The sequence below is a fragment of the Montipora foliosa genome, chromosome 5 (assembly GCF_036669935.1).
Source record: "Montipora foliosa isolate CH-2021 chromosome 5, ASM3666993v2, whole genome shotgun sequence".
NCBI lineage: Eukaryota > Metazoa > Cnidaria > Anthozoa > Scleractinia > Acroporidae > Montipora > Montipora foliosa.
In genome coordinates, this window is record NC_090873.1 from 1462263 (window position 1) to 1486234 (window position 23972).

Here is a 23972-nt window from a genome sequence, read left to right on the forward strand (position 1 = left end):
AGCGGAAAAACAGGGCAGTACGCAGCTATTCAATGGCTCTCGGGATTGGCTCAGAAGACAGTGGACCAAAACAAACAACGAATCAACAATGCATGGGCCCAAACCCTAAAAACAATAGAGCTGTGTCCTAAAGGGATCCAATGAAATTAGAGGTTGTAAATCTGCGTCCTATCTCGGGGAAAACGGCGCTGTGAAAATGAAGCCAAAATAGCTTGACCAATCAAAGCAGATACAGACAATGAAATAAACCAATCATAGCCCAACATGCAAGCATGTAGTCTGCATTAATCGCCAGTATTGCGGACATCTTCTCATTGGCTGTGAATGTGGAATGAGATTTTGAGCCATTGAATTCGCATTGTGATGCAAACCAAAGAAAATCGCGAAATTTGAATGAACATTGTCTGAAGCAAAACAAAAATTAGGAAGTTGTTTCTTGATGGCACATGCATTCCATTTGTTTGTGTCTAGGGCCTCTTTATATTCAGTGAGTTCTAATTGGTCCTGCAATTGTTGGGGCCTGTTTTTATTGGCTACATATTGTCGTTATAGCGTGCTGCTTTAGAGTCGTGTCACAAAGGGTGGGGAACATCCGTTATCATCGGTGTTGCTGCCGCTGGCCAGGAAATATCCACAAGGCCTTTCCAACTTGTAACAGGGAGGGTCTGGAAAGGGACAGCATTTGGAGGTAAGAGTCGATTGAGACATCAGGTGTTAAGCCCGGTTGTCGTCACTAGCGACGGAAGCACAAGCATAAGTAGCTTATTCTAAATGACAACGAATGTCGACATAGCATAACTTTCCATTTAAGTCAACCACGGCCTTCACTATTTTGTTCAAATGCTCAGACGCGAGGAATCTGGAGCAAGTGCTTTAATTGGCCAGACGTAGTAAACTTCGTTGTGCTTATTCTGTATTTCGTTTTCACACTGCATTAGTGCAAACACAACAATAGGAAAAAAATGGATCCTTGTGCTTGCACTTGTGTTTATGTTTACGCCAAGGCTGTTTTCTCTATCATGATATAAAAGCAGTTATGCTTGCACTTGTGGTTGCGCATGTGGTTGCGTCGCTAGTGAAAACCACGCTCTTGGGTCCATGATAATTGACTGAAATATCAGAGCTAATGCTTAAAGCATCAGTTATTAAATATCTTTCCGTTGGTCATTTAACCATCTCAATCCTGTCGAAGAGAATTTCCACTCCAATGAAAAGATATTTTTATAGATTTCAGAAAGGAATGTTTACAGTCAAATATTTCAAAGAAAGCGGTTGTATCTGAAATGAACAAATTTTACAATCGCTTACTTTTGTTTTCAAATTTCACGGGCTCCGCCATCTTGACGTGTTACAGTTGCACGATTCTCACTTTTCAATAGCTTTTTTCATGGCAGAGCAATAAGGTAACCGTATCACGCCACAAATGTTCAAGATTGTGCACCCCGTAAAAAGTTGAAATCATAAATATGCAATTCTAAATTTCTTTCTTAGAAATTTAAAGTGCAAAAGGTGTTCATAATTAGAGTGGAGGCTCCCTTTAATTAAAACCAAATTTTTGGGTTTCACTGGCCACTCATGGAGCACCATTAGTGATAGTTTAATATTTCCGTGCTGAAGTTTACTCCAGGCTTTTGCACTTAGCCTGCTTGCAGGTGGTAGATGTTGTTGTCGCCATGAAACACATATCAGATGCCATATTCCCACTCTTTACCCCGACATTTTGTCACCCGGCCCAGACCTACATGTATCCCGCACTCTTCCAATGAGGCGACAACAACATCTACCACCTGCAAACAGGCTATTTTGCACTCGAATCAGTTGTTTAATGAACTGAACTGAGAGGAGATTTGTTGAATAAACAGGTTGGAAGAGTTGCAGTAGTGTTCCAAAGCTGGTCGATGACTACTTGGCTGGTAAACTGAAAGTCGACGAGTTTATAACACACACAATGCCACTGGATAAAATCAATGAAGCTTTTGATCTCATGCACTCTGGAAAAAGGTTTGTTAATAATTGGACCTGGTTGCGTGGGGGTGGGCGCATCACTAGCGCATGCATGTTCATGAGAAAGCATGCCCGTCGAAAAAACTTAGTTGTATAGGTGGTTCGAGGTCATTCAGCATTCAGTAAACAACAAGATGCTGGACAACAAGATTTAAAAGCTAAACTGGGTTTAGAGTTTTCTGTTTCAAAATCCAGACTTCATTTTACTTCCACAGTATTCGTGCTATCGTCAACTTCTGAGGGCAGCGTATCCACAGGTTAGTGTACAGAGTTCACTGTAATTGTAGTCAGGGAAGGACATTTTTTACTGTTAGTTTGATGCTGACTGTGTTTTTGGATGTTGCTCTCAAGAGGTTGCGGCCAATACTTAAGCCTTCATCAGTTTGGATGTCAAAGTTTTGCTTGTGCGCATTGGTAAATATGAAAACCTTTCTCGTGGGCCGTTTAACGTGTTCCCTTTTAGCAGAGCCCTCTTTTCTTTTGCGTTCGCTGGACTGACGAATACGGGAAAAGAGACCTCTGCCATGGGTCGAAACTCACTTTGATCCAACCGCCGTCCACAACCTGAGATGGTACTCTTCAAACCGCATGCCCTATGATATTGTTTGCTGACTGTATAAAAACTTGAGCCTGCTGTATCCCGCGCATTCCTTTACATTAATTCCTCCGCTGTTGTAAACTGAGCCCACAGAACATAAAGTATCACGTGAGAATTAGGGCGCTAAGTAACCGCCGCGCCAGCTCAACACAGTGAGTTTTGACCCATGGCAGATGTCTCTTTTCCCATACTCGTCAGCCCAGCGAACGCAAAAAGAAAAAGAGACCTAGATGCTAGCTGCGTATTTAACGCGTTTCACATGTAGAACTTTAACATCTATATTGATGAAAGCTTAAGTATTAGCCGAAACGTCTTGAAAGCAACATCCAAAAACACAGTCAGCGTCAAACTACTAGTAAAGAGGACAGGGTTTACTCTTGGCTCCTTTTTAGCTCAAGGCTAAATGAGAAATATTTTGTGGTTTATAGAGCGGTTTTCAATTAAGTGTCGAAAGTAAATTATGCACTTTATTCCAAATTGGCCACCATTCTAGTGATCTTTTTTTTCCATGCAAATTGGCCCTTATGGCCTCGCTTTTAAACGTAAAATTCAAAAGAATATTTATCCTTGAACGAGGCTATAAGGGTTAATTTGCGTGGAAACAAAAGAATACTAAAATGACGGCCATTTTGGAATAAGGTGTATTAGCAAATTGCTTTGGTTTTGCATTACTCCAATCGTGGCTTGCGTGTGCACATTTTCCCTCACTTTGTGCCCACTTCGTGTAATGGACCTTATTCACGATAGCCGCCATGTTGGATTTGCTATTATCATGCAAATTAGCTACACACTTCTGAGGGGGCAAACAACACAAGTTCAAGAGGTTGTAATGAACATCTTAGCCACACAGATGATTTGTTTCATGTTCATTGAATGTTTATCACCTAAGTAGTATAACAGAATGCTTGCACAACTTACTTCGATTTTTTTTCTGAAAAATTAGCAGATAACGAAGTACAAAGTCAAAATGTCGGAGGCAAGCAAAAGATATAAAATTATTATAAAAGGTACTTAATTCTTAATTCTAAAATGTACTTTTAGCAATGTTAATTCAATATTTCGATGTGCCGATTTTCCGCAATTTGCCTTTATTCCAATGTTTGTCGCCCAGCATAACACATGGCTAATTTGCATGACAATTTGAAAACCAGCATGGCCGCTATCGTGAATAAGGGCTATTACTTCGAGTTTTGATTGGTTTACCAGATTGTCTCTGTCCTAATTTTGGCCAAAGTAATTACTTTGGTTTTGGATTTATGACACTCGATTGAAACTCGCTCTATTGAGACCAACTTTTACTCATCACTGGCCTCTTCAAGAGATTTTGAAACAGACGGCAAATGGTAGATATTTTTTATATATGGGGATGAATAGCTTGTATTAAAAAAAAGTTTAGACTGGACTACACAAACTCGGCAGCATCAAAGCATTTTAAAAGAAAAACAGGTTCATGACTCTTAGTTGCCGTGTTTCTCACTCAAAAATTGCTTTCAGGATTTTCACGTAAGGTGTCTAGACAAAGAAGCGGCGGCCATGTTGTTGTTTTTTTAAGGCAAAAAACGTTCTTTTGTTTCACTGAACCAGTATGGCCATTGTTTCCTTGAGAAAAAACATGCTATTACTGGCATTGGCTGCGAGAGGCATTTTGCAAAATTGCTTTTTGTAATGACGGATATGTTAGAGGTTCCCCATCCCCTCCCATGAATGAAATGAAGAGATGTTTAATTTCAATGGTCACTCTGTTATGTGAATCGGGGGATACTTGGAAAAAATCGGAGTACTCCGATTACCAAATCAGTTGCTCTACCACTGAGCTCCTGTAGTACAGGAGACAGAACATAACAGAACAGAACTTTATTATTTTCCCAGGATAATGTTTAAAGCTGAGTAGGTTGTGGGGTCGTGCACAAATGAAATCAAATCAAATCAAATTGGTTTTGCTGAAAGGGGAAAACCGAAGTACCCAGAGGAAAACCTCTCGGAGCAGAGTAGAGAACCAACAAACTCAACCCACATATGATCTGGCAATCAAACCCGGGCCACGTTGGTGGGAGGCGAGTGCTCTAACCACTGCGCCATCTCAGCTCCCTAGGAGATAACTGATTAGAGTGTAATGTGAAGTGCTAAGTTTCTACCCCATATGAACCATGTGAGCGTTAGCCCTACTGATGGAAATGGGCCCACACGAGGACAGAGAAAAACTCTGACCGGGGTGGGAATTGAACCCACGACCTTCGGGTTAGATCACTGCTGCTCTACCGACTGAGCTACAAGGTGAGACGGATGCAGGCCGTGGGAACTGAAGATGTTAAAGTCACAGCAATGAACATGTACAAGTACAAGGAAGGATTACGTTTTTGCAAGCGTTGGCCATGTAGCACTTTTATTTGAACAGACTTAAAGTGCCCCTGTGGTCAAAAAAACCACTTCCTTTTTTCCTTCAGATTTTGAAAGTGTGTTTGCTTAACACCTGACTGGCAAAATTTTGAGCTTTGATTTTTATCCAAAAGCGGTTTACTTTGAGTGTAAGTTTTGGATTTCACGGTCCGCCATTACTCACGTTCAAAACTGACCGACTGGACCTCAGACGGTTGGATCCAGGGAAAAGTGACGTCAGAGGCTCACTAGCTTAAAATTTCAGCGTGTCAACACAGCTTATTATATATGCAAAGCGTGAGTTTAAAAGTCTGAAAGCCCAAAACCCCCGTGCTGCATATTAATTCTGCGGCGTACACACGTATTGCATTCTTAAACTAGTGAGCCTTTGACGTCATTTTCTCCTCGATCCAACTCTCTCAACAACATGATGTTAGTAATGGCGGACCATTAAATAGGAAAATTACAGTTAAAATAAAGAGGTAACTTTTTGAAATCAAGGCTTAAAACGTGGGTCACTTAGTGTTTTGTTAACATAGTTTTGAAATCCAAAGAAAAATATGAATTGATTTTTTGGTCACAGGGGCACTTTAACTGAGTAGAGTGTAATGTGAGGTGCTAGTTTTGTACCCCATATGAACCATTAGCTCTACTAATGGAAATGGGCCCACACAAGGACAGAGAAAAACTCTGACTATACTACTAGGACTAAAATTGTCGAAATGCAGCATTTCCACTCCTGCAAGGGAGCACTCGGAATTTTTACTGAGTATCCCCCCGAGTGACCATTGAAAAAACTACATGTCTTTAAGACTTCTTGTTTATTACAGCTGTCTCAAGGAAAATCAGAAAACTTCCCAAATGCCACCATCGCTAATGGAAGAAAAAGAATGAGGAAAACATATCCGTAACAAAACAATAAACAGTCATTATTTTTGTATTCCTGTGTTTACCCCTGCTTAACCCCTTTCCAATTATTTCTTGTTTACCTCCCCACCCCACAAAGTTTTCGCACGTTGAGAAAAGGTGTTTTGCCCAACTCTAAGGAGAATGCTGACTAAAAACTTCTAAACAACAATAATGCATAAAATGATCTCTTCATGGGCCATAAACATTTTTACATAACTCTGTACGTGTGTAAAAGCAATCTTGCCTTAACGTCACAGCAACTACATGCAACACTCTTCTTTTTTTAAAAAGGTTCATTAATTTAGACTGACTGCTTTATAGCACGTGTGTTCTTCATTTTGGTATGTTTCTTTCCTGCTTTATGTAAACTTTAATGTAGCAGCTGTCGTAACTAACCTTGCTTCTATTGTTTAAGTCCAAGTCATTGTTGAACACCTTTTGTCTTTAAGGAGAAAACATATCCCTCCACAAAGCATTGTCCAACACAGTGCACATGCATTTAGAATGAGTGCTTGCACGTGTGTTCTTCATTTTGGTATGTTTCTGTCCTGCTTTATGTAAACTTTAATGTAGCCGCTCTCGTAACTAACCTTGCTTCTATTGTTCAAGTCTAAGTCATTGTTTCAATTGTTTAGTCTTTTGTCGTTTGGTATCGAGCCAATCACATACTTTAAGAGTGCTGCAACATGATTTTGAAAAAGCAACTTGGAGTCACCCTATTTCGAATCTTGTTGCCACTTCTTGACCAATCAATGCACTCGAAAATCACTTGCTGCAAGTTCAAATAATCTAAATGAAATCTAAGGAGTTAACCTACAGATAATTGAATCTTAATATTTACAATCATTGACTTGACTGTACAAATGTATAAAAAAACTAAGTTTGTGCTCTTTGTCAGTGGTGATCTGACATTTTTTTTAAAGTTTGATCACAGAATCCGCACTGAGCTTCCTTGGAAAACCCAAAGTTTTGGTCTTTAATCAGAATCGTCCCACTCTGCTGGTCTTCTCCATGGCTGGCTTTTAAATAATTCCTCACCTAATTAAGAGAAAAAAGAACTTGTAGTTAGGTAAAATAAAATCTCAAGCAGTGGTGGTAGCTCTAAACGTGTTACCCTTGCGTCGTACCATGCTAAATTATTATCCACCGCTAGCTCTCTGATTATTGTCCCCAACAGGCAAGTGGGAGAGAGTTGTCTGCCCCCCCCCCCCCTCCCCTGACTATATTTGACAGATAATGAGAAAGGGTACGTGTTTGTTTTTTTTGGGCTGTGCAGCTCTTATATTTCAACGTCTACTGAAGTGTAATTTTTAAGTACTATCCATTATTCTCACGTATTCCATCCGAGAGTTAGCTCTACCTAATACCGGAAGTGGGCCTACACAAGGACAAAGAACGTTTTTTCCTTTCCTCTATGTCAGTGATGTTGGGTAAACTTGGCTGAACACCTTTAAAGCTTCGTAGGCAAATGGATATAGTAATTTTCTTCAATGAAGGCTTAAATAATCTAGCTGCCTTTCACTTCCTGGAATCACTCAAGAAAACCATCAGGAGATTGTGAGCACTACATTCCACTCTCAGCTCGTACCAATTTATATAAATGCAGTTTCTTACCACAAACAGTGGCTACCTCAATCTATTGTTGACTTGTCTACTAACCCTGGAGCCTTTTAAGACTCCGTAGTATCATAGAGCAGTTTTCAATTGAGTGTCGTAAAGCAAATACCAAAGTAATTACTTCGACCAATCACAGCAGGCGCAGACAGCGCAATTAACCAATCCAAATTCCTAGCAATTCCATGTAACTTGCTCAAAGCACGGGAAAAATCACGCGTGCTTGTCGCGATTGATTTTGGTTTTCCCTCTCATTGGTTGATAAACTGTCACGAGATTCTCACTAAGTGAAACAATTGCAGTCAGGTAATTTCGACAGTCATTTGAAAACCGCTGTTAATGTAAGTAATTCTAAACTGTACGACCACTGACACTGTGCACTATAACTTTGTGAGGTAGCCCAATAAAAGAAAAGTGAAGTAAAAGAAAAATCTGACCAGGGTGGGAACTGAACCCACAACATCCGGATTAGATCACCGTTGCTCTACAGTTAATATAATCATGGTTTCAGTTCCCACCCCCAGGGGTCCCAAAACTTTTCGGGTGTATTTCGGTTGGCATAAAACGCTTCAAAAGGAAAGTGTTTCAAGTCATAAAACTTCACAATTGTTTTGCTTTCTAAGTTATTGGAACATGTTCAAAGATCCATTTTTCATAATAAGCAGCTTTTAGTTTAAAGAATCGCTTTTCGGAGCTTTTGAGAAACAGGCCCCCAGTCGGGGCAAGGGTCTCATGGATATACACACCAACCATAAAAAAATGACCATTCTAAATCAGTTTCTAGAACTATATATTGCTATAGCAATAAGATAAATAATAAATAAAGATAAGTTTAGACCTAATCACTGAAATGGGCACTGCAAAATGAGAGTTTTACCTACAGTGTAGGGGACTCGTGGTGGGTATATCAATGAGATCTTTCCCCCGGTTGGAGTTTTCTGTCCTTGTTGCCATTTCTATAAAGACGAACACTTCGATGGATTACATGGGAATAAAAATAGCGCTTAAGAACTAGTTTACTAAACGGTAGAAATGCTGCCAAGTGGAAGGGCGATGTTCAATTTTGCTCGCAGGAATTTAACGACGGTTTCGAGCTTGGAATTGAAGGCAGCTTTCAACAGGGTGAACCCCCAAAGGAGGCTTGATGATTCCCCAACTGGACCTCATGACCGATATACTTCTGGACCCCACTCCAGAGACAACGGAAAACAATTGATAGTTTTCACAGTGACGCTATCAAAATCTAAAATCAAACTGATCACAAGGTTTTCTGAAGTTCTATCTAAAGAAGGTTGGAGATGACCTAGAAATAAATCTTTTTGCAAGTTTCCAGTTCCGTGACGTCTTTCGTTTGGAAAACACAGCATTTTGAATTTAATTGTTTGTTGCATTTTTACAGTGAAACAGGGCTCTAATGATCATACAGTGAATCTTAATTCCTCCATTCGCGCATAACCACAATTCCTTGCGCCTTTGAGCACAATCCCTTGCATTTTGAGGAAAGATGGGTTCTTCTCCCGATTAGAGAGCTGCATTGTTCGTTCGTTCGTTTCAGGCTCGGTCACTGCGGCAGCAATCAACACTTCATTCATTATCTTATGTAACAGATCCCTTTCAAACAGCAGCTTCTCATGACCATTCAGTAGAAATCCAAACCCTAATTATATGTTTAACAATATGGTCAGTGGTCAGGTCGTCCTTGTGTTGTATCAGGTATGCACCATGAGAGGGCGGGGGATGTTCGGAGATATTAGTGAACTCATGGTATTTGGTACAATTATGTGTCTGAGTAACCAATCAAAATGAATGATTTTTTTTTAAATTTAATTTTCTATTTACTAATTTTTTAAAAAGAGGTATTGATGATTTTGTGGTGATGATGACAATAGGGGCGTAAAGCAACAATGAAGTTGACGAAGAAGAGAATGCGCAAAACCAAGGGCTCTGCACGCCTGCACTTGTTTTGGAACATTTGTTTGCCATCATCATCGTCGTCATCAAAATAAGAACGTGAAATGGACAAATTTGAGGTTATGTGAATGACATGAGTACACAACAACAATTTTTCACCTTTCTCTACTAATAATTATTTCAATGCCCCTTATACCTCTAAGAAAGAGTAATCGGCTAACTCAACGTTGTGCCCAATAGAAACCCATTGGAAATAAAACATTTTGTTCCAGATATTTCCATATCATTTAAATATGAATGATACATTATCATGCAAATACAATACAAATAGACTCTTAATCCTGGGAGATTTGAATTGGGTACAATATAGAGTTAGCCGATTAGGTCTGTTCCAGGGCAGTCAGCAGACATTTAACATGTGAAACAGGCTGCAATAATCTGAGCATCTTTGCAATGATATTTTCCGAGGATGTTCAGTCTCCAACAATGATAATCAATTAAATATACTTGCCAGGTGGATCTCTCACTCCTCTCGAGTTTCCAAGGGTTTGTGCTGAAGGTTTTATTTCAGAGGGTGGGGGTCGTGTTGCCCTGACAGGCGAAATGGACGACTGTATGGCCCAATCAGGTCGGCCTGTTCTCGTGTTAAATTTTGTTCCAGCTTGATCTGATTCTGGGGCAAAATGTGCCTGAAAATGATATAGCATGAAAATCATCCCCTCTATGACAGAGGGCGGTGAGCATATTGCAGATGACGCTCCTTCACCCACTTGCTCACAAATTTTCATGTGACAACTGTCTTAACCAGAACATCAGTTTCTTGCAGAAAGATATGTAATCCCTTGAATGTGTATTTCGTAGCTCTTTCCCATAGACCTATTGTTCTAGTTATCTCAAAATGTGCAAATAACTGTCAAGTTAAAATTTGCTTCAAACTCTTGCCCTCCAAACAATGAGGGCATGAGGGCATGGCTATAAAATGGTCTACCACTGAATACTAAAAGGTTACGAGGTCCTGTTTGCACATACTGACTACCATAAATTTTTATAATTTACTAGAACAATATGAGAGTGGAACATCTCATCATCTGAAGCAGTTGATGCCGCGCCTTCCCTGACATCATTGTAAACTACTGTACCTTTTATTTATCTATTTATTTGTTTATTAGTTCATTACCACTAACTGATTTGCAAGAATCGCGCACTTGAAACTTCCATAATTACCTGTGAGATCAATGCATGCAAAGTTTTTTCCTTCATTTTCAACTTACAGAAGCGGGTCGTATTCTGGGTTTTGTTGATTTTGTTGCAGTTCCCTTCTTGGGTGTCTGTTCATGCTTGTCGTTATTCTCTGTATGTGTCGACATGTGACAGCGTCTGAATTTGATAAAATAAACATCAAACAGCAATTTTGATGAAAATATCTTGCAAGTATGGAATCATGCAAGAACAAAACAACAGAGTGGAGATTAAGTGTAATAGTCTTCCATTTTGTTTGCTTTCCATGGAAAGCCCAGCAAATAATTTCCCTGGATCTGGACTCTGTTCTTGTCTTCTTGCACAATTGAAACCACCTTATTAATGTTTATTAAAGCAGAGGAATATTAAAAATATATTTTAATGTGAAAAGATACCTAACATGCGCAACAGTCCCAATCCACAATTAAGAATGCAAGACTGAACATTATGATTACGGTAACTAGCACTCATTTCTCACCCTCATTCATTAGATCTTAGCCTACAAAACTTGTCTATTACCACTTTTGTAACTGCAAAGCCCTTTGTTCCGCTCTGCTGCTTGCATATTGACTGACAGATGATGATCATCCATGTCTGTGTAACAAATAGGTGGTTTTCACCTTACATCATTGCCACCATGTTGGTAGACAAAAACAAAAGATCTCTCTTTAGCTTCTTTTGTTCGTCCACCAGCAATTGTACATAAATTAGTACATGTACCATTGTCACCTTGGTGTCAAGAGGTTGGTTGAAAACTATCTATTAATAATAAGTTCTCTCTGGACAATGTCTCCTAAAATTAATGCTAACGGTATTTTCCTTCCTTTTTTACCTGCACCCTCCAATATGACCTTCATTTGATAACTTTCTCTTGATGTCATTGGGGTGTGGATCAGGACCCCTCCAGGGTGGAATCTCATGGACTGATGACTTTTTATTGGTCTTTTTGAATAAAGTGCCATTGCTTTGACTGCGGGATATTGTTTTTTCTACTGGGCTGTTTGGAGATCCTGGAGGAGACTAAAATAGTTCGAAAAAATGAGAAATTTTGTTAAAAGAATTTATTAATATTATTGTCTGATAAGCTGGTGGCTTGGTAATATGGGCAAAAATCGGAGTCCTAGTCAGGATTCAAAAGTAAGGCTTCTGTAGCATCAGTCAGATGCACAACCCATTGAGCTGCAAGAACTCTGGGAGAGCTACGGTAGGTTTTTTGTCTGTAGGTTCCTGACACAGACCAAGTGTCCAACTTGGCTACAAGCTCTACAGTATCACGCCATTCAAATTTGAGGCAGTGAGGCCCAGTGGTTACAGCGCTTGCCTTGAGATCTGAGGATCCAGGGTTCAAGACACGTTCTAACCACTGATTGCATTTGTTCCCGGTAATCCCTTGTTCAACGTCTCAGCTGCACTTGTAAACAGCCAACTGGTTTGCCTCTGGCCAGTTGGGATTCTTAACAGTTGTTGTTGAATGTTCTGTTCTGTCGTAATTGTGTTTCATTGGCTCTGAAAAGCCCCTATGGGGAGTGGTCAATTAAGTATTACTGTATTTGAAATGCAACTGTTGTTGCATTTCAAATACTGTTGGAAAACATCCGTGCTTGGCAATGAAAAGAAGTCTGCTTACGATTATCCAGAGAAAAACTATTCAGAAAAGTCTGATTACGATTAAAATTTAACCTTTGGCTTGAAAACAGATTAATGGGGAAGTTCAACCACTTGAGCCAAGTTGTTGCCCGATAGACTCCTGAAAAAGCGTATCCCAACAGAAAAACATGACCTCGTTACCTGCCTGTCACTAAACTGTCATCAAACCTACCTTTGGTCTAATGTATTGTAATCCCATCACACATTCTAAATAATGTCTCTTCCACACACCCTGCTCAAACGGAGTTGGAACAAATGGTAAGATCCATCCAAACTTAAAACACTTTGGCATCCAGATTTGGTCCAGTTCTGACAAATATTTCCAAAACCAACAGACTTGTGCACAGCGGCAAAGACTCCGAGGATCAAGAAATGACAAAATGTAAACTGTTATCACTCGTGGGAGTTTCCTTGTAAAGTCTACATGAGTGATTGGTATCTTGTCATCAATCAAAGAGAATGTATATTGCAACTGGGAATTCTTGCATTTTGATAAAAGTATCTCTAAAATAGTTCTTCTTTGGACATCTGACCACCTGTCAAACTAAATGCCAGCAGAGCATTTCTTAACTTGACAAGAAAGAAAGGACTCTGCAGAAATTGTGTTAAGTCTTTATCGAGTATGCCTAAGCCATTGCTTGGAGACTGTTAAACCCAGGCCAAGTCTCGATCGCACTCCTAGATGCCATATTGATTTTCGTGCTGAAGACTTACTATTTTGACCTTCGCCTTGTCAAAAATGTGATGTGTGTGCCACCTAAACCGGTTTGACCAGAGTGAATAGTCCAGAAACTTGGGCTGCGGCAACTTAAAAGACTTGACATGATTTCTGCAAAGCCTATCTTGCTCGCCTGTACTATGAATGGCAGTGAGGTGCAAGATGATCTTGGTTGGATACAGACATGTACATGAATTCTTTTTCATGCTAAAGCCTTTATGTTTTATGAGAAGAGCATACAGATTTGTTTCAAATATATTCATCTCCCTCTTTGCATCAATTTGCTGATGGGGTTAGTTTCCAGTTTTGGTTTTAAAATAGTCATATCAAAAAACGATGAGAGTAGTCCTGAGATGGAAAGTCATGTCAGTCATCGCTCAGATTGACTGACATTTCAACAACCATAACAGATGTCATCTTCAGAGTGATTTGACTCTGCGAATTGCTTCCACCCAGTCACCAACATCAACCAATGCAGCAACACACCCTCTAGACTATTCTCACCAGAACGATCTTACTGTTGTAATTTATCAAGTCGTTCGACTGTGGTGCAATTAGTCAGTTGTGATTCATGCTTGTATCAATTTGGCCTCGTAACTCAAGTAAGAAAAAGGTGAAAAGACCCATAGCTAGTGACTGATACATTTAGGATTATTACTGTTATGATGCGATGCCGTCTCTTTATCACTTATGATTGCCTACAACCCGTTAATTGCCCAATTAATTAGGTGACAAGTTAACAATTACCCAGTTGCTGACAAGTTCCTTCCTCTCGTCAAATAGCTGCAAATACAAAGCACAAAGCACAGCTTTCAGTGATCCTTTGACATTCAACAATAACAGAACAAAAACCAACCAGATCAAAACGAAACCTTCTCATTTAAATCTTGTTTTAGCGGAGTCCACGAACTTTTCACTCCAGACAGCTGATTTTCAGAGCTTCGTCTCTCCTTGATCTTTGACGCCGATGTTAAATTTTCCTTTGCCTTAAAGCTCTTAGTTTTAGCATAAGCACTAGAGGTAAAGTCTATAGCCCTTACTGACATGTTGTAAGGAAAGAAAGTATGCGTATACAAATAAACTCAACTTCATTGAATAGACTGTTGAAAGGTTCTCTTTTCTTGAATCCGCTGACCATTGCTATGTAAGGCTCAGGTATGCAGAACACCTTTTTCTTTGCACCATTTACTTAAAAATGCTTTAGTAAATATCCTATATCTTAGTTTCTTAACATCTTAAGTTGTGGATATTTCACACAACATTCTTTGGTTTTTTTCTACATTTTTTTACATTTTTACTGGCATCTTGTGCCTCGATTATTCACTCGAACCAGTTTCCCACCGTCTCTTATCTTTGAAAACAAATATGGCGGACGTTTCACTTGAAAGGGCCACGTACGTTGCTCGGCCTCCAGCAGTCTTGTTCTATCACAAATCAATGATTAAGTTAGCAGAAAGTATCTGTGAAAGATGCAGCCATGCTCTCAAGCCACCCATTGTCACTCAGGTAGGTTTTTATTTAATATTTTTGTAATATCAGTTTCTTTGATGATCAATGTCTGGGTAATTGTGAAGAAGAGCTCCCCAAAAATCCTGTCGGCCGACTGTCGGCCAATCAAATAATGCGTTGTGGCTGATCATGAAGATAGCAGAGGGCCCTGTTCTTTACAATTACATTTACAGCTTTTCAGTAAGACTTGCACATTATTATTTTCTTTTCTTTAGAAAGGACTTCTTCAATATCAACAAAGTGTTGAGCTCAGATCTGTGTCCTGGGAACATTTTCCAGATGGCTGGCCAAACCTGTTCATTGAAAATGTCAAACAAGATTGTGCAGGGAGAGATGGTGAGCATTGATTATTTTGCCCAATAACTTAAGCACAAACAAAATACCAAAAACTGTGTCCAACAAACGACTGTTTTGTTATTAACAAAGGGCATCAGGTCTATTGAAACTCCCCTAAACAAAAACTAAACTTGTTTACTTGGCCAAGTTTGATTGCCCAGTTAAGTGAGGTTAAGTGAGGTTGTTATTCCTTTTGTGTAGGGGAGGGGGGGGGGGGGGGCAGGGGTGGCTTGGTAGGTACAGTGGGAATAGAACTTGCCTTCCTAATGTGTCCCAATATTATTTGTTCTGTTTTAATGTGATTTTATGGTTCCTGCTGCAGGCACTAGAGCAGAGATTACTTAAAACAAAATAAGCAAGAGACTGCAAACAAAACAACTCCAAATAAAGACTAATCTCAAGTGACCAAAAATACAATGCTTCCCGGTACCTGAAGAAAGACTTGATTTTATTTGATTGACAGTCTATCCAATTGGTAGAGCTCTTAGTAAATCGATTGTCGCTATAGAGAGCCCTTATTAGAGCGTGAACCTTGATGTGAAACTTAATAAAGCAGCAATAAAAAGAATAACATTTACAAAACATTGACAAAATTTTAGGTTTGCTTGATTTTCCCCCAAAATGATAACAAACCTCTGTATTGACCTCTAGTCACGTTCATTTTCTTCTATATTTTTTCATATTACAGTCATCTTTTTGGCCAGCTTCCATTCACCTGAAGTTGTGTTTGAACAGTTGTCAGTTATTTATAAAATACCACGGTAAGTTTACAGTAAACTTGCTTTTAACCTTAGAGCCAGTAAGGTTTCTTGTCTTCAGAAACTTTAGTGATGTTTGTTCTTCCTTTCCTTTTAGATTATTAGCTAGGTCTTTTACTGCGATCATACCGTACTTTCCAACTGGCACAATGGAAAGAGAAGAAATTGAAGGACGAGTCGCTACAGCAAAGGTACTGCATGGCAAAGCCACTGAAAGGATTTGAAAGCTTATTGACAGCCTCAGACATAAATAGTTGGGACACTTCATGCCAACATCCTCTATTCCCTTCTCATGCGTTCCGTGCCCTTCTCAATGTTGTTTATTGCAGTTCAGTCACCAAATCTTTCACACCAACATCGAGAGGGAAGGAAGAAGCAGAAGTGTCCCAACAATTATGTCTGGGACTGTAATTCTTTTCAGTTGACTTAAGTGCAGCTAAAGAGGATGGGGGAAAATATGTTACAGAAGAGAGATGTGGCCCCCTTAAAAGTTCAAGAACAGTAAAGAAGAGGTCATTTTTGGATCGGTAGAATTAGGATTATGATCTACTTTAGTTAGGACTTGACCATGGCAGAGATCGAAGGTCATACACCAGAGCAACTGGCTTAATGTCTCTTCCCCAGCTAAGACCAGACAATAACACCATGAATTCTCTCCTCTTTGTTACTCTCCTCTCCTCTTTGCTCTCCTCTTTGTGAACAGTATGTGAGCTCTTTCAAAAACATCCAGCAGAGTTATTCAACAATTTGTTGAGACAATGGTCCTACAGGTTATCATCTTTTTCATCCCAGAAGAGTACAAAGTCTAATGTTTGTAGGTGAAAGAAGGGGTAGTTTCTAAAGAAACTGTGATGCTGCGTCGGTGGGGAAGTCGTATACAAAAATTTGGTTTTATCAATGGAGTTGATAATGTAAATTGGCCACCTTACAGAGATTCTAAAAGCTAGAATTCTAAAAGCTAGATTCTAGTAGCTTTTAGAATCTCTGTACGGTGGCCAATTTACATTATCAACTCTGTTGATAAAACCAAATTTTTGTATAATGTTTGCAGATGTGGGTTACAGATGTGCAGCACTTTCCCCCCAGTAATTTAAATCCGTTTTAAGTATTATTTCTGTTATGATTATTTTTTTAAAAAAAATTTTCTGTAATTTTAGACGCTGGCAATGTTACTTTCCACCATTCCACTCACAGCAAGAGGTCCATCCCAGATTATGGTTTTTGATATCCATGCTCTACAAGAACGGTTCTACTTTAGCGACAATGTAATACCTAGGTAACATCTAAATTGAAAATTAGCTTGATTCACTGGGATCCCGCAGATCTGACCACAAATATGGACTTCAGTGCTCTGAGCAAACATTGTGTGGAGTCTTTGATGTCTGTCATGGTACATTATGGTCTTTGCCTTTGTGAGATGGGTTATTGTCCTCATCTGAGAAGACAGTCATGAATGACTCAGACCATTTCTGGATGGCATTACAATAGCTGCCCTTTCTTCTCAGTTCTTTTTAGACCCTGAGTGTTTGTGCAGCCAAAGATTTTCTGCACTGATGGCCACTTATCTTTCAACTGATTCCACTGGTTACATCTATAACAAAATTAATAATGTTTGAAGAGGAAAGAATAAGGGATATCAAGACAGCAAACTGCACAGCATCTCTCCTGAAATAAATTGTACTTTTCAATGTTCTTAAGAAAGTCCCACAAAGATACATTTAAGGTGAAAATTTATATTAAAAACCCTCATTTCGTTATATAATTACTTTCATTTGTTCTTCTCCTTGCAGATTGGAAACAGCCATACCATTACTCCTTCGTGAAATCAGTATGCTGAACCAAGAGACTGCTGTAAGCATTGCATTTCCAGATGAAGGCGCATTTAAGAGATTTCACAATATGTTCACAACATTTCCCACAATCACTTGCACGAAGATGAGGGATAAAGACAAGAGGATTATCACAGTCAAAGATGGTAAAATTTTCGTGTCTAAGATAATGGGAAATCATGTATGAAGGGCACTTTCCATTTGGATATGCCGAACTCTTTTCCAAAAAAGTGAGCAACTGTGAGAATGATGCACATATATTAATAAAATGTTGATAATTGAACCCATTGGGAACTCAGTAAAATCTGAGCCCCAGATGGGTTTCAAACCCATGATCCTCTGTGATCTAGTTGGATGCTCTTACCACTGAGCTACTGGAGATTGGTGAAATGTGGGTCTTTGACTCAAGCTGCACATAGTTAGTTCCTTGGAGCGGAAAGCTCCCAATTGCTTATTCCCGTGGATCTTTGGCACAATCTACATCCAACCACAGCACAGTTATCACCAGGTATCTTGTGCTTAACTTAGTGTTAAAACACTATTTTAACAATAAGAAACGCTTAAAATTTCACCATACATTGCAACTTCACGTACCAGATGACGCAATCTTGGATTTGTGTGTGCACGGTCATCGTCACGTGACGTCGAAAAACCTGAACAATAACTTTGTCCTTTGAAGTTGCCGGATTTCCTAACCATTCCCCTCTACTAACTATGAGCTGCAGCACGCAGCTACAGAGTCAGATAATGACTGACAGCATAGCTCGTAACTGTATTGCGCAGCCACCTTAAAGCATATCTGAGACGTGGCCAACCATTTACCCAAGTGAGCAACTGTGAGAATGATGTACACATATTAATGAAATGTTGACAATTGAACCCATTGGGAACTCGGAAAAATCTGAGCCCCAGGTGGGATTCGAACCCACGACCCTCCTTCCAAGTTCCAAGTTCCAAGGGTTCAATTGTCAACACTTCTTTTCCAGAAAAAAGTTAATAAGCACACGCTTTCAGCTCCCCTTAAATGCAATGCCATTTGCTGTCACTTCAGGCATTTCAGACACCCTAAATATATGCTTTTAGCATTACAAGGAATCAGAACATTGTGAACTGCTTGATAAGAAGTAATCATTGATTTTTATGTTTCATTTTAAAGTCATCCAGCAATTCTTGTATCCTTAGGCTGGTACACATACGACTCAGACTGAACTTGAACAGGTCCAATGTCAAAGAGCAGCTTCAACTTTTTAAATCAGTTTTATATGATCTCCTCTAGGTGATCCGACGGGACATCATGTGATTATTGTTGATGATCTTGTAATGACTGGAGGGACTCTTGTGCAGTGTGCAAAGGTAACAAAGACATTCAACACTTGTGTGTGATCCACTTATGCCCAGAAATGGCAAATAATTAGATGCACACCAATTTTGATATCCAAGTGTCCCATTTATGTCTAAGCATTTCCTACCTATTTCTAACAATAATTTTAGGGTAAAGGTAAGCATTATTTTTAGCTCAGGGTAAATGCAGCAGTTTATTCTCACCTGAGCTGCAGCATTTGGGGGACACTTTGTGACATTGATTGTCTGTATTCTGAGACATGAGCGATGTTGAACTTGGGGGGCTTGAGCAAAGGGCCACCTGGTGGCGCTTACTGAAATCAACATGCATCTATTTACTGGGCATTTCTGGACATTGGGAGCAGGGTATGGCTTTTACTTTGGATAGTCAAATTAGCGCAGAACAGATCCAAGAAATTTTGGTTTTTTTTGTTTTGCTTGCTTTCCACACAACCAGTTGGCTCAGTTGGTTGAGCATCAGACTGTTGTGAGAGGGGAGGTCACGGGATCAAAGCTCCGGCTGGACCAACACTCGGGGTCATTAAATAGGTGAAGAGAAAGTGCTGCCTTTGTAATGACATCTGCCAATGGCATGACTCTCTAGTCTTCTCGGTGAAGGACTATAAACTGTAGGTCCTGTCTGACAAACATGTTCATAAGTTCCCTGGGAAAAATAAAGAACCCACACACTATTCAAGAAAAGAAGGGATGAAGTTCCCGGTGTTGTGGCTGTCCTTTGTGTGTGTATGGGTGGGGTGGGTATAGCAGGTCTACATCAGCTGCATAACTGTTAAAACTCCACCCTGCTCAAGAAAATAAATAGCAAACAAATGTGGAGTCTCCCAAACACGCGGAATATTTCAGTCGCAGTCTATGTAGATTTGATTGAAACGGAGACCTCTGCAACCATGACATGAAAAATGGTAGTTAAGGAGTTTGGTTTCCATCCCACCGGGCGGATGCTCTACCTATTGAGCTGCAAGAACTCCTGAGAAGAGAGAAGTCGTTTAGGGGTGCAGCGCACTTTACAGCGCCCCCAATTGGTGCTCCAGCGCTAAATCTACTAGACACTTAAATAAAGTTCCTTTCCTTTCCTTTTATCTGCCAAGAACTCAGATTATTCAGTTGCCCCCTCGTTCGTTGCTGTGCACCCCCTTCGCCAGTTGCCAAGCAACTACCGTATCATCCTTCTCACGGACGCGTCACATCGTTAAACATGGGCCCGGTTGTTCAAAAGCCGATTAACGCTAATCCCAGATTAAAAATTAACCAAGTAGTTTATTTCTCTACTCCCAAATGCTGTTCAACGCCTGTTTCGTCCACACGGGCTGCGGCCCACGGCCCATTGTTCATATAGATGGATTGGTTACGAAACTCAGAAAACTGCAAAAGCGAGAACAGTGACATCGCGCTCCATGTTAACTTGACCGTGACCATGTACAATCCAAACTTTTGATTGGCCGTCTTTTAGAAAAAAGGGTGTGACTTGTGCATGGTCAAAACCGAAACCGCTAACGAAAACAGAAAACAAAGAAAGTTGTCGAGTTTCATAACCATCTCCGTATAGTTACTCTGCTCAGCCGGAGAAGAAATCACTCATTTTACGCATGCAAATTAAAGGCGCTTCTATTACATAACCAGGTGTGATAGTGTCGTGTGAGGTATAGGGAAGATAGCTATTTACAAACCCTTTTCCCATTTAAATGTGTCAACGGTACCACTGAAGAAAAGGAACCCATTGTTTCAGCAGTTAATATGGCTTTGGCGGGTACGTCAATAAAAACAACATTATCTCCTCTCTAAATTAACGATTATCGTTAATTCCTAATTTGCATTGAATTTACTATTATCGTTAATTTAGGACACTGTGTCCCAGGACTTGTGGTAGCAGAGAAAATAAGGAAATAAAAAATCATATCCGTGGAGTGGATTTGAACACGGAGCTTCTATTCTATAGGAACCGCTACTTTCCGTTTCACCACTGAAGATCAAGACACCGCACCATCTAAAACACATTTATTTAAGTCCCTCATAGAATGTCGCTGCTGAAAAATTATTAGGCCTAATAGCCTAAGCTAGATTAATAATTTAAGCCTATGCTTTGAGTTTAAAATGTTTAGCTTTGTCGTAGAGTTTGCAAACCGACATTTTGCAGTTTTTAATGTTGTTTGTTGCCGAGTGATAATACAGCATTATCAAATAGCGTTTAAAATACTGTCCCTGAGCAGCTAGCGGTGTGGTGGTCAAGTGGTTAGGTGACGGGTGAATAATGAACATTCCCAGGTTCGAGTCCTACGTTCGTACACTTTGGGCTGTCTTTTCAAAAATATATGACCATTTCCCATAACCCATATCAAGCTTTCAGTCTTCTAAATTAACGATAACAGTAAATTCAGAGCAAATTAAGAATTAACGATAATCGTAAATTCAAGGTATAGATGGGTTGATAAAAAGTAGGCCAACCTCGTTCCCAGGGTCTCTTTGTCGATAACGACAATGGAGACCCTGGGAACGAGGTGCACGGTGGGCGACGTCACTTGTATCTTCAATCAATCATGAATTTGCTCTGTTGGCAGGCTCTGTTATCATCTGGTGCAGTGATGGTAAGTGCTTACGTCACACATGCCGTATTCCCGAGGGAATCATGGAAAGTGTTCACGGATTGCGAGGTGAACTTTGAGAGGTTTTACATAACAGATTCCCTCCCACACGCTTCTTATATTGCTGAACATGCTCCATTCAAACTACTCTCGCTCTGCGATTCGATATCAGAAGCCTTGCTTGGGTTTGATTTACTTCAGAGTTAAGTCGGTAGTAGCCAGTGTATAGCTGCCCCTTTACCTCCCCCGTGATTTCTTCGGAGGGGAGGGGCAGCCGTACACGGGCTAAGTAGGTAGCTTCCAATTAGTAAACCATGTTAAAACAATCAGTTTAGCTCGATTTTTTCTTCTGCACTACTTAATTTGAAAATCCCTAAAGGTTTTTGAGATGATGTTGCCTACGCTTCCATTTTTATCCTCTTTCTTGCAAAGAGTATTGCCTTATCGCCTTTATGAAACTGAACTTTGAACGCGATATTTAAGCCTTAAATTACATTGCTCGAACTGTCAGTTCACAGTCAACTTTTAAATCGCGGTCTACACACTGATTTAACGACCACTTCATGGTTTGAATTTTGTCTGCCAGGCGAGGGTTTACCCTTAGGGTACGATTTGTTTATGTATATTCCATTCCTCGCCGTCTGTAATTGATAATAGTAATACATGTAGTTACTTCAACGTATTTTAAAATAAGCCAATACGTCCTTTTTATGATCGGAATGAATGAATCTCCTTTCTTTTTTTACTTACATTGTTTTTAGATTTTCTTATTCAAGATGTTTAAAGGATCTCCTCGTGTCGGTTTTTTGCGGTTCACACAATGAAATTAAAAGAGTTTAAGAAACCACGACGGCTACGGCGACGAAAACGTCACTTCAAAATATAAGTTTGAGCTTTTTAAAGTATTTTTATCATTATTCCATCTTGTTTATACTATACAATATGGACGAAGTGTCCTATAACTGGATTGGTACGGACGGATTTGAAGTAAAGAGTGAGACTGAAAGATTCACTGTAGTTTGACCACGTTGTCGTCAAAGCCTTAAATTTGGTCATTTCACCTAGTAGTTTTGACGAGTACGGGAGTGAAATGTTCAAAAATGGCTGCCGCACGTGCAGCACGATCGTTTTGGTTCTTTTGACCAATAATATTACTGCTTTTTGGCGTTGTCATTGCCGTAGCCGTGGTCCGCATTTATAACGAATACATGTATGCAGGAGCCGCGGAGTTGGTTTGAAATTGGGGGGGGGGGGGGGGAAAGGGGGTTGGGGGGGCAGGGAGGCTAGGTTTTGGTATGGATCATAGAAGTGTGAGGGGAAGGGATAGGTTTGGAAAACAACACCGTAGGAAAAAAAGTAGAGAGGCTCTAGTCCCCCCAGCCCATCCATCTCTGCGGCCCCAGAAATATGTTAAATGGTTTTCAACATAATAACATGGGTGACAAATTACTCCTTCACTTTGGCGCAAAAATTGAGCGTTAATTTATGATATTACAATGTTGTAATGGCAACTTTTCCTACAGTGCCAAGATGGCGTCTTCTATATTGGATATTAGATGGCCGCACGGTGATACGAAATTTCTCTTCGAATGTTGAAAAATATTTCACGAGTGTAGCTCACTCGTGAAATATTTCTCAACACCAGAAGAGAAATTTCGTATCTCCAAGCGGCCATGTAATATTCTATTTATTATAGAAACACCAATGAAATACTAAATCATTTCACGAAAGTCATCTAAAGGCGCGATTTTTATATGTAACCATAGCAACAGCGATATTTTCACAAGCAAAGATTTAACAATAGGGAGCTTAAGCACGCGCGTTTTTGAGACGCGGACGGCAACCGGAAGAGAACATTTCGCGTACCAGGACAGTGGTGTCTCCCAGATTTTTAAACTAATAATCTCTAATGGAGAAAAAATACTCAGCAATGTAAATTTGATTGTGTTAAAACAAGTTAAAAGGGAAAACAGCTCACTTCCGGTTGCGAAATTGAAAAAAACTTGATGAGAACTGATGTGATGTTGTGTAAGAGCTTAAGGTCTGACAGATGCAGGCTCATCACAAAAACATTTCTTACCTTTTCGCGTACTTTTAAACGTCGGAATTGATCCAAACTTTCCACAAAAACGTGTTTTATTTGCTTTATTCAGAGAGAAATTTCGCTTTCTGGCGAAAAATACTTTTAGCTTGGAAACGCTTAGCACAATCATTTACCATATAAGGTCAAACTAAGGTATATGAGCTGATAACCGAGATTGAGTGAACCAATCAGAGCACGAGAAATGCATTAACCGAGGTTGAAAATGTAATAAAACATTTTATTTTCACGTGTGAAGATATCATGTTTGCGCGCGAAAGCTCACTTGGTATTTCATTGGTGTTTATATAATAAAAACGTAATTCGTCACCCATGATATTAACAGCCAATCAAATGGTATACTCGTGAAATTAGGCAATAATTTCACTTTCGTTTTGTCCAAAATCAGTTAATTTCTCTCGCCTAAAGGCTCGGGAAATTATTTGATTTTGGACAAAATATGCTTGAAATTATTCCCTAATTTCACTTGTCACCATTTGATT

At 39.7% G+C, this 23972-nt stretch overlaps 3 protein-coding genes across 4 annotated transcripts in view; 2 read left to right on the top strand and 1 right to left on the bottom strand.

The window, feature by feature from the left end:
• Window positions 1–5918, top strand: part of LOC138003321 (alcohol dehydrogenase class-3-like) — an 18463-nt gene extending 12545 nt beyond the window's left edge. Inside the window, exons 9-12 of the mRNA XM_068849324.1 lie at window positions 553–688; window positions 1863–2001; window positions 2220–2261; window positions 5809–5918. Of these exons, the coding sequence (XP_068705425.1) occupies window positions 553–688; window positions 1863–2001; window positions 2220–2244 (300 nt within the window). The 3' untranslated portion in view covers window positions 2245–2261; window positions 5809–5918. The remainder of the gene's footprint in view (window positions 1–552; window positions 689–1862; window positions 2002–2219; window positions 2262–5808) is intronic.
• Window positions 5919–6058: 140 nt separating this feature from the next.
• Window positions 6059–14143, bottom strand: LOC138003320 (F-box only protein 16-like). Of its 2 annotated transcripts, XM_068849322.1 has the most exons (8): window positions 13889–14122; window positions 13764–13799; window positions 12471–12842; window positions 11484–11671; window positions 10684–10789; window positions 9924–10101; window positions 8383–8457; window positions 6059–6925 (listed from the first exon to the last, which is right to left on the bottom strand). In XM_068849322.1, the coding sequence occupies exons 1-8, from the start codon at window positions 14060–14062 to the stop codon at window positions 6864–6866; spliced, it is 1191 nt and encodes a 396-aa protein (XP_068705423.1). In that variant the 5' UTR covers window positions 14063–14122; the 3' UTR covers window positions 6059–6863. The 2 variants fall into 2 exon arrangements, with proteins under 2 accessions (XP_068705423.1, XP_068705424.1); XM_068849323.1 differs by lacking the exon at window positions 8383–8457 and having other exon boundaries at window positions 13889–14143.
• A 97-nt stretch (window positions 14144–14240) lies between these two features.
• LOC138003322 (uncharacterized) lies at window positions 14241–22612 on the top strand. Its single transcript, XM_068849325.1, has 8 exons — window positions 14241–14522; window positions 14741–14861; window positions 15550–15622; window positions 15717–15810; window positions 16777–16895; window positions 17410–17594; window positions 18725–18801; window positions 21366–22612. The coding sequence occupies exons 1-8, from the start codon at window positions 14382–14384 to the stop codon at window positions 21594–21596; spliced, it is 1041 nt and encodes a 346-aa protein (XP_068705426.1). The 5' UTR covers window positions 14241–14381; the 3' UTR covers window positions 21597–22612.
• Window positions 22613–23972: the final 1360 nt, after the last annotated feature.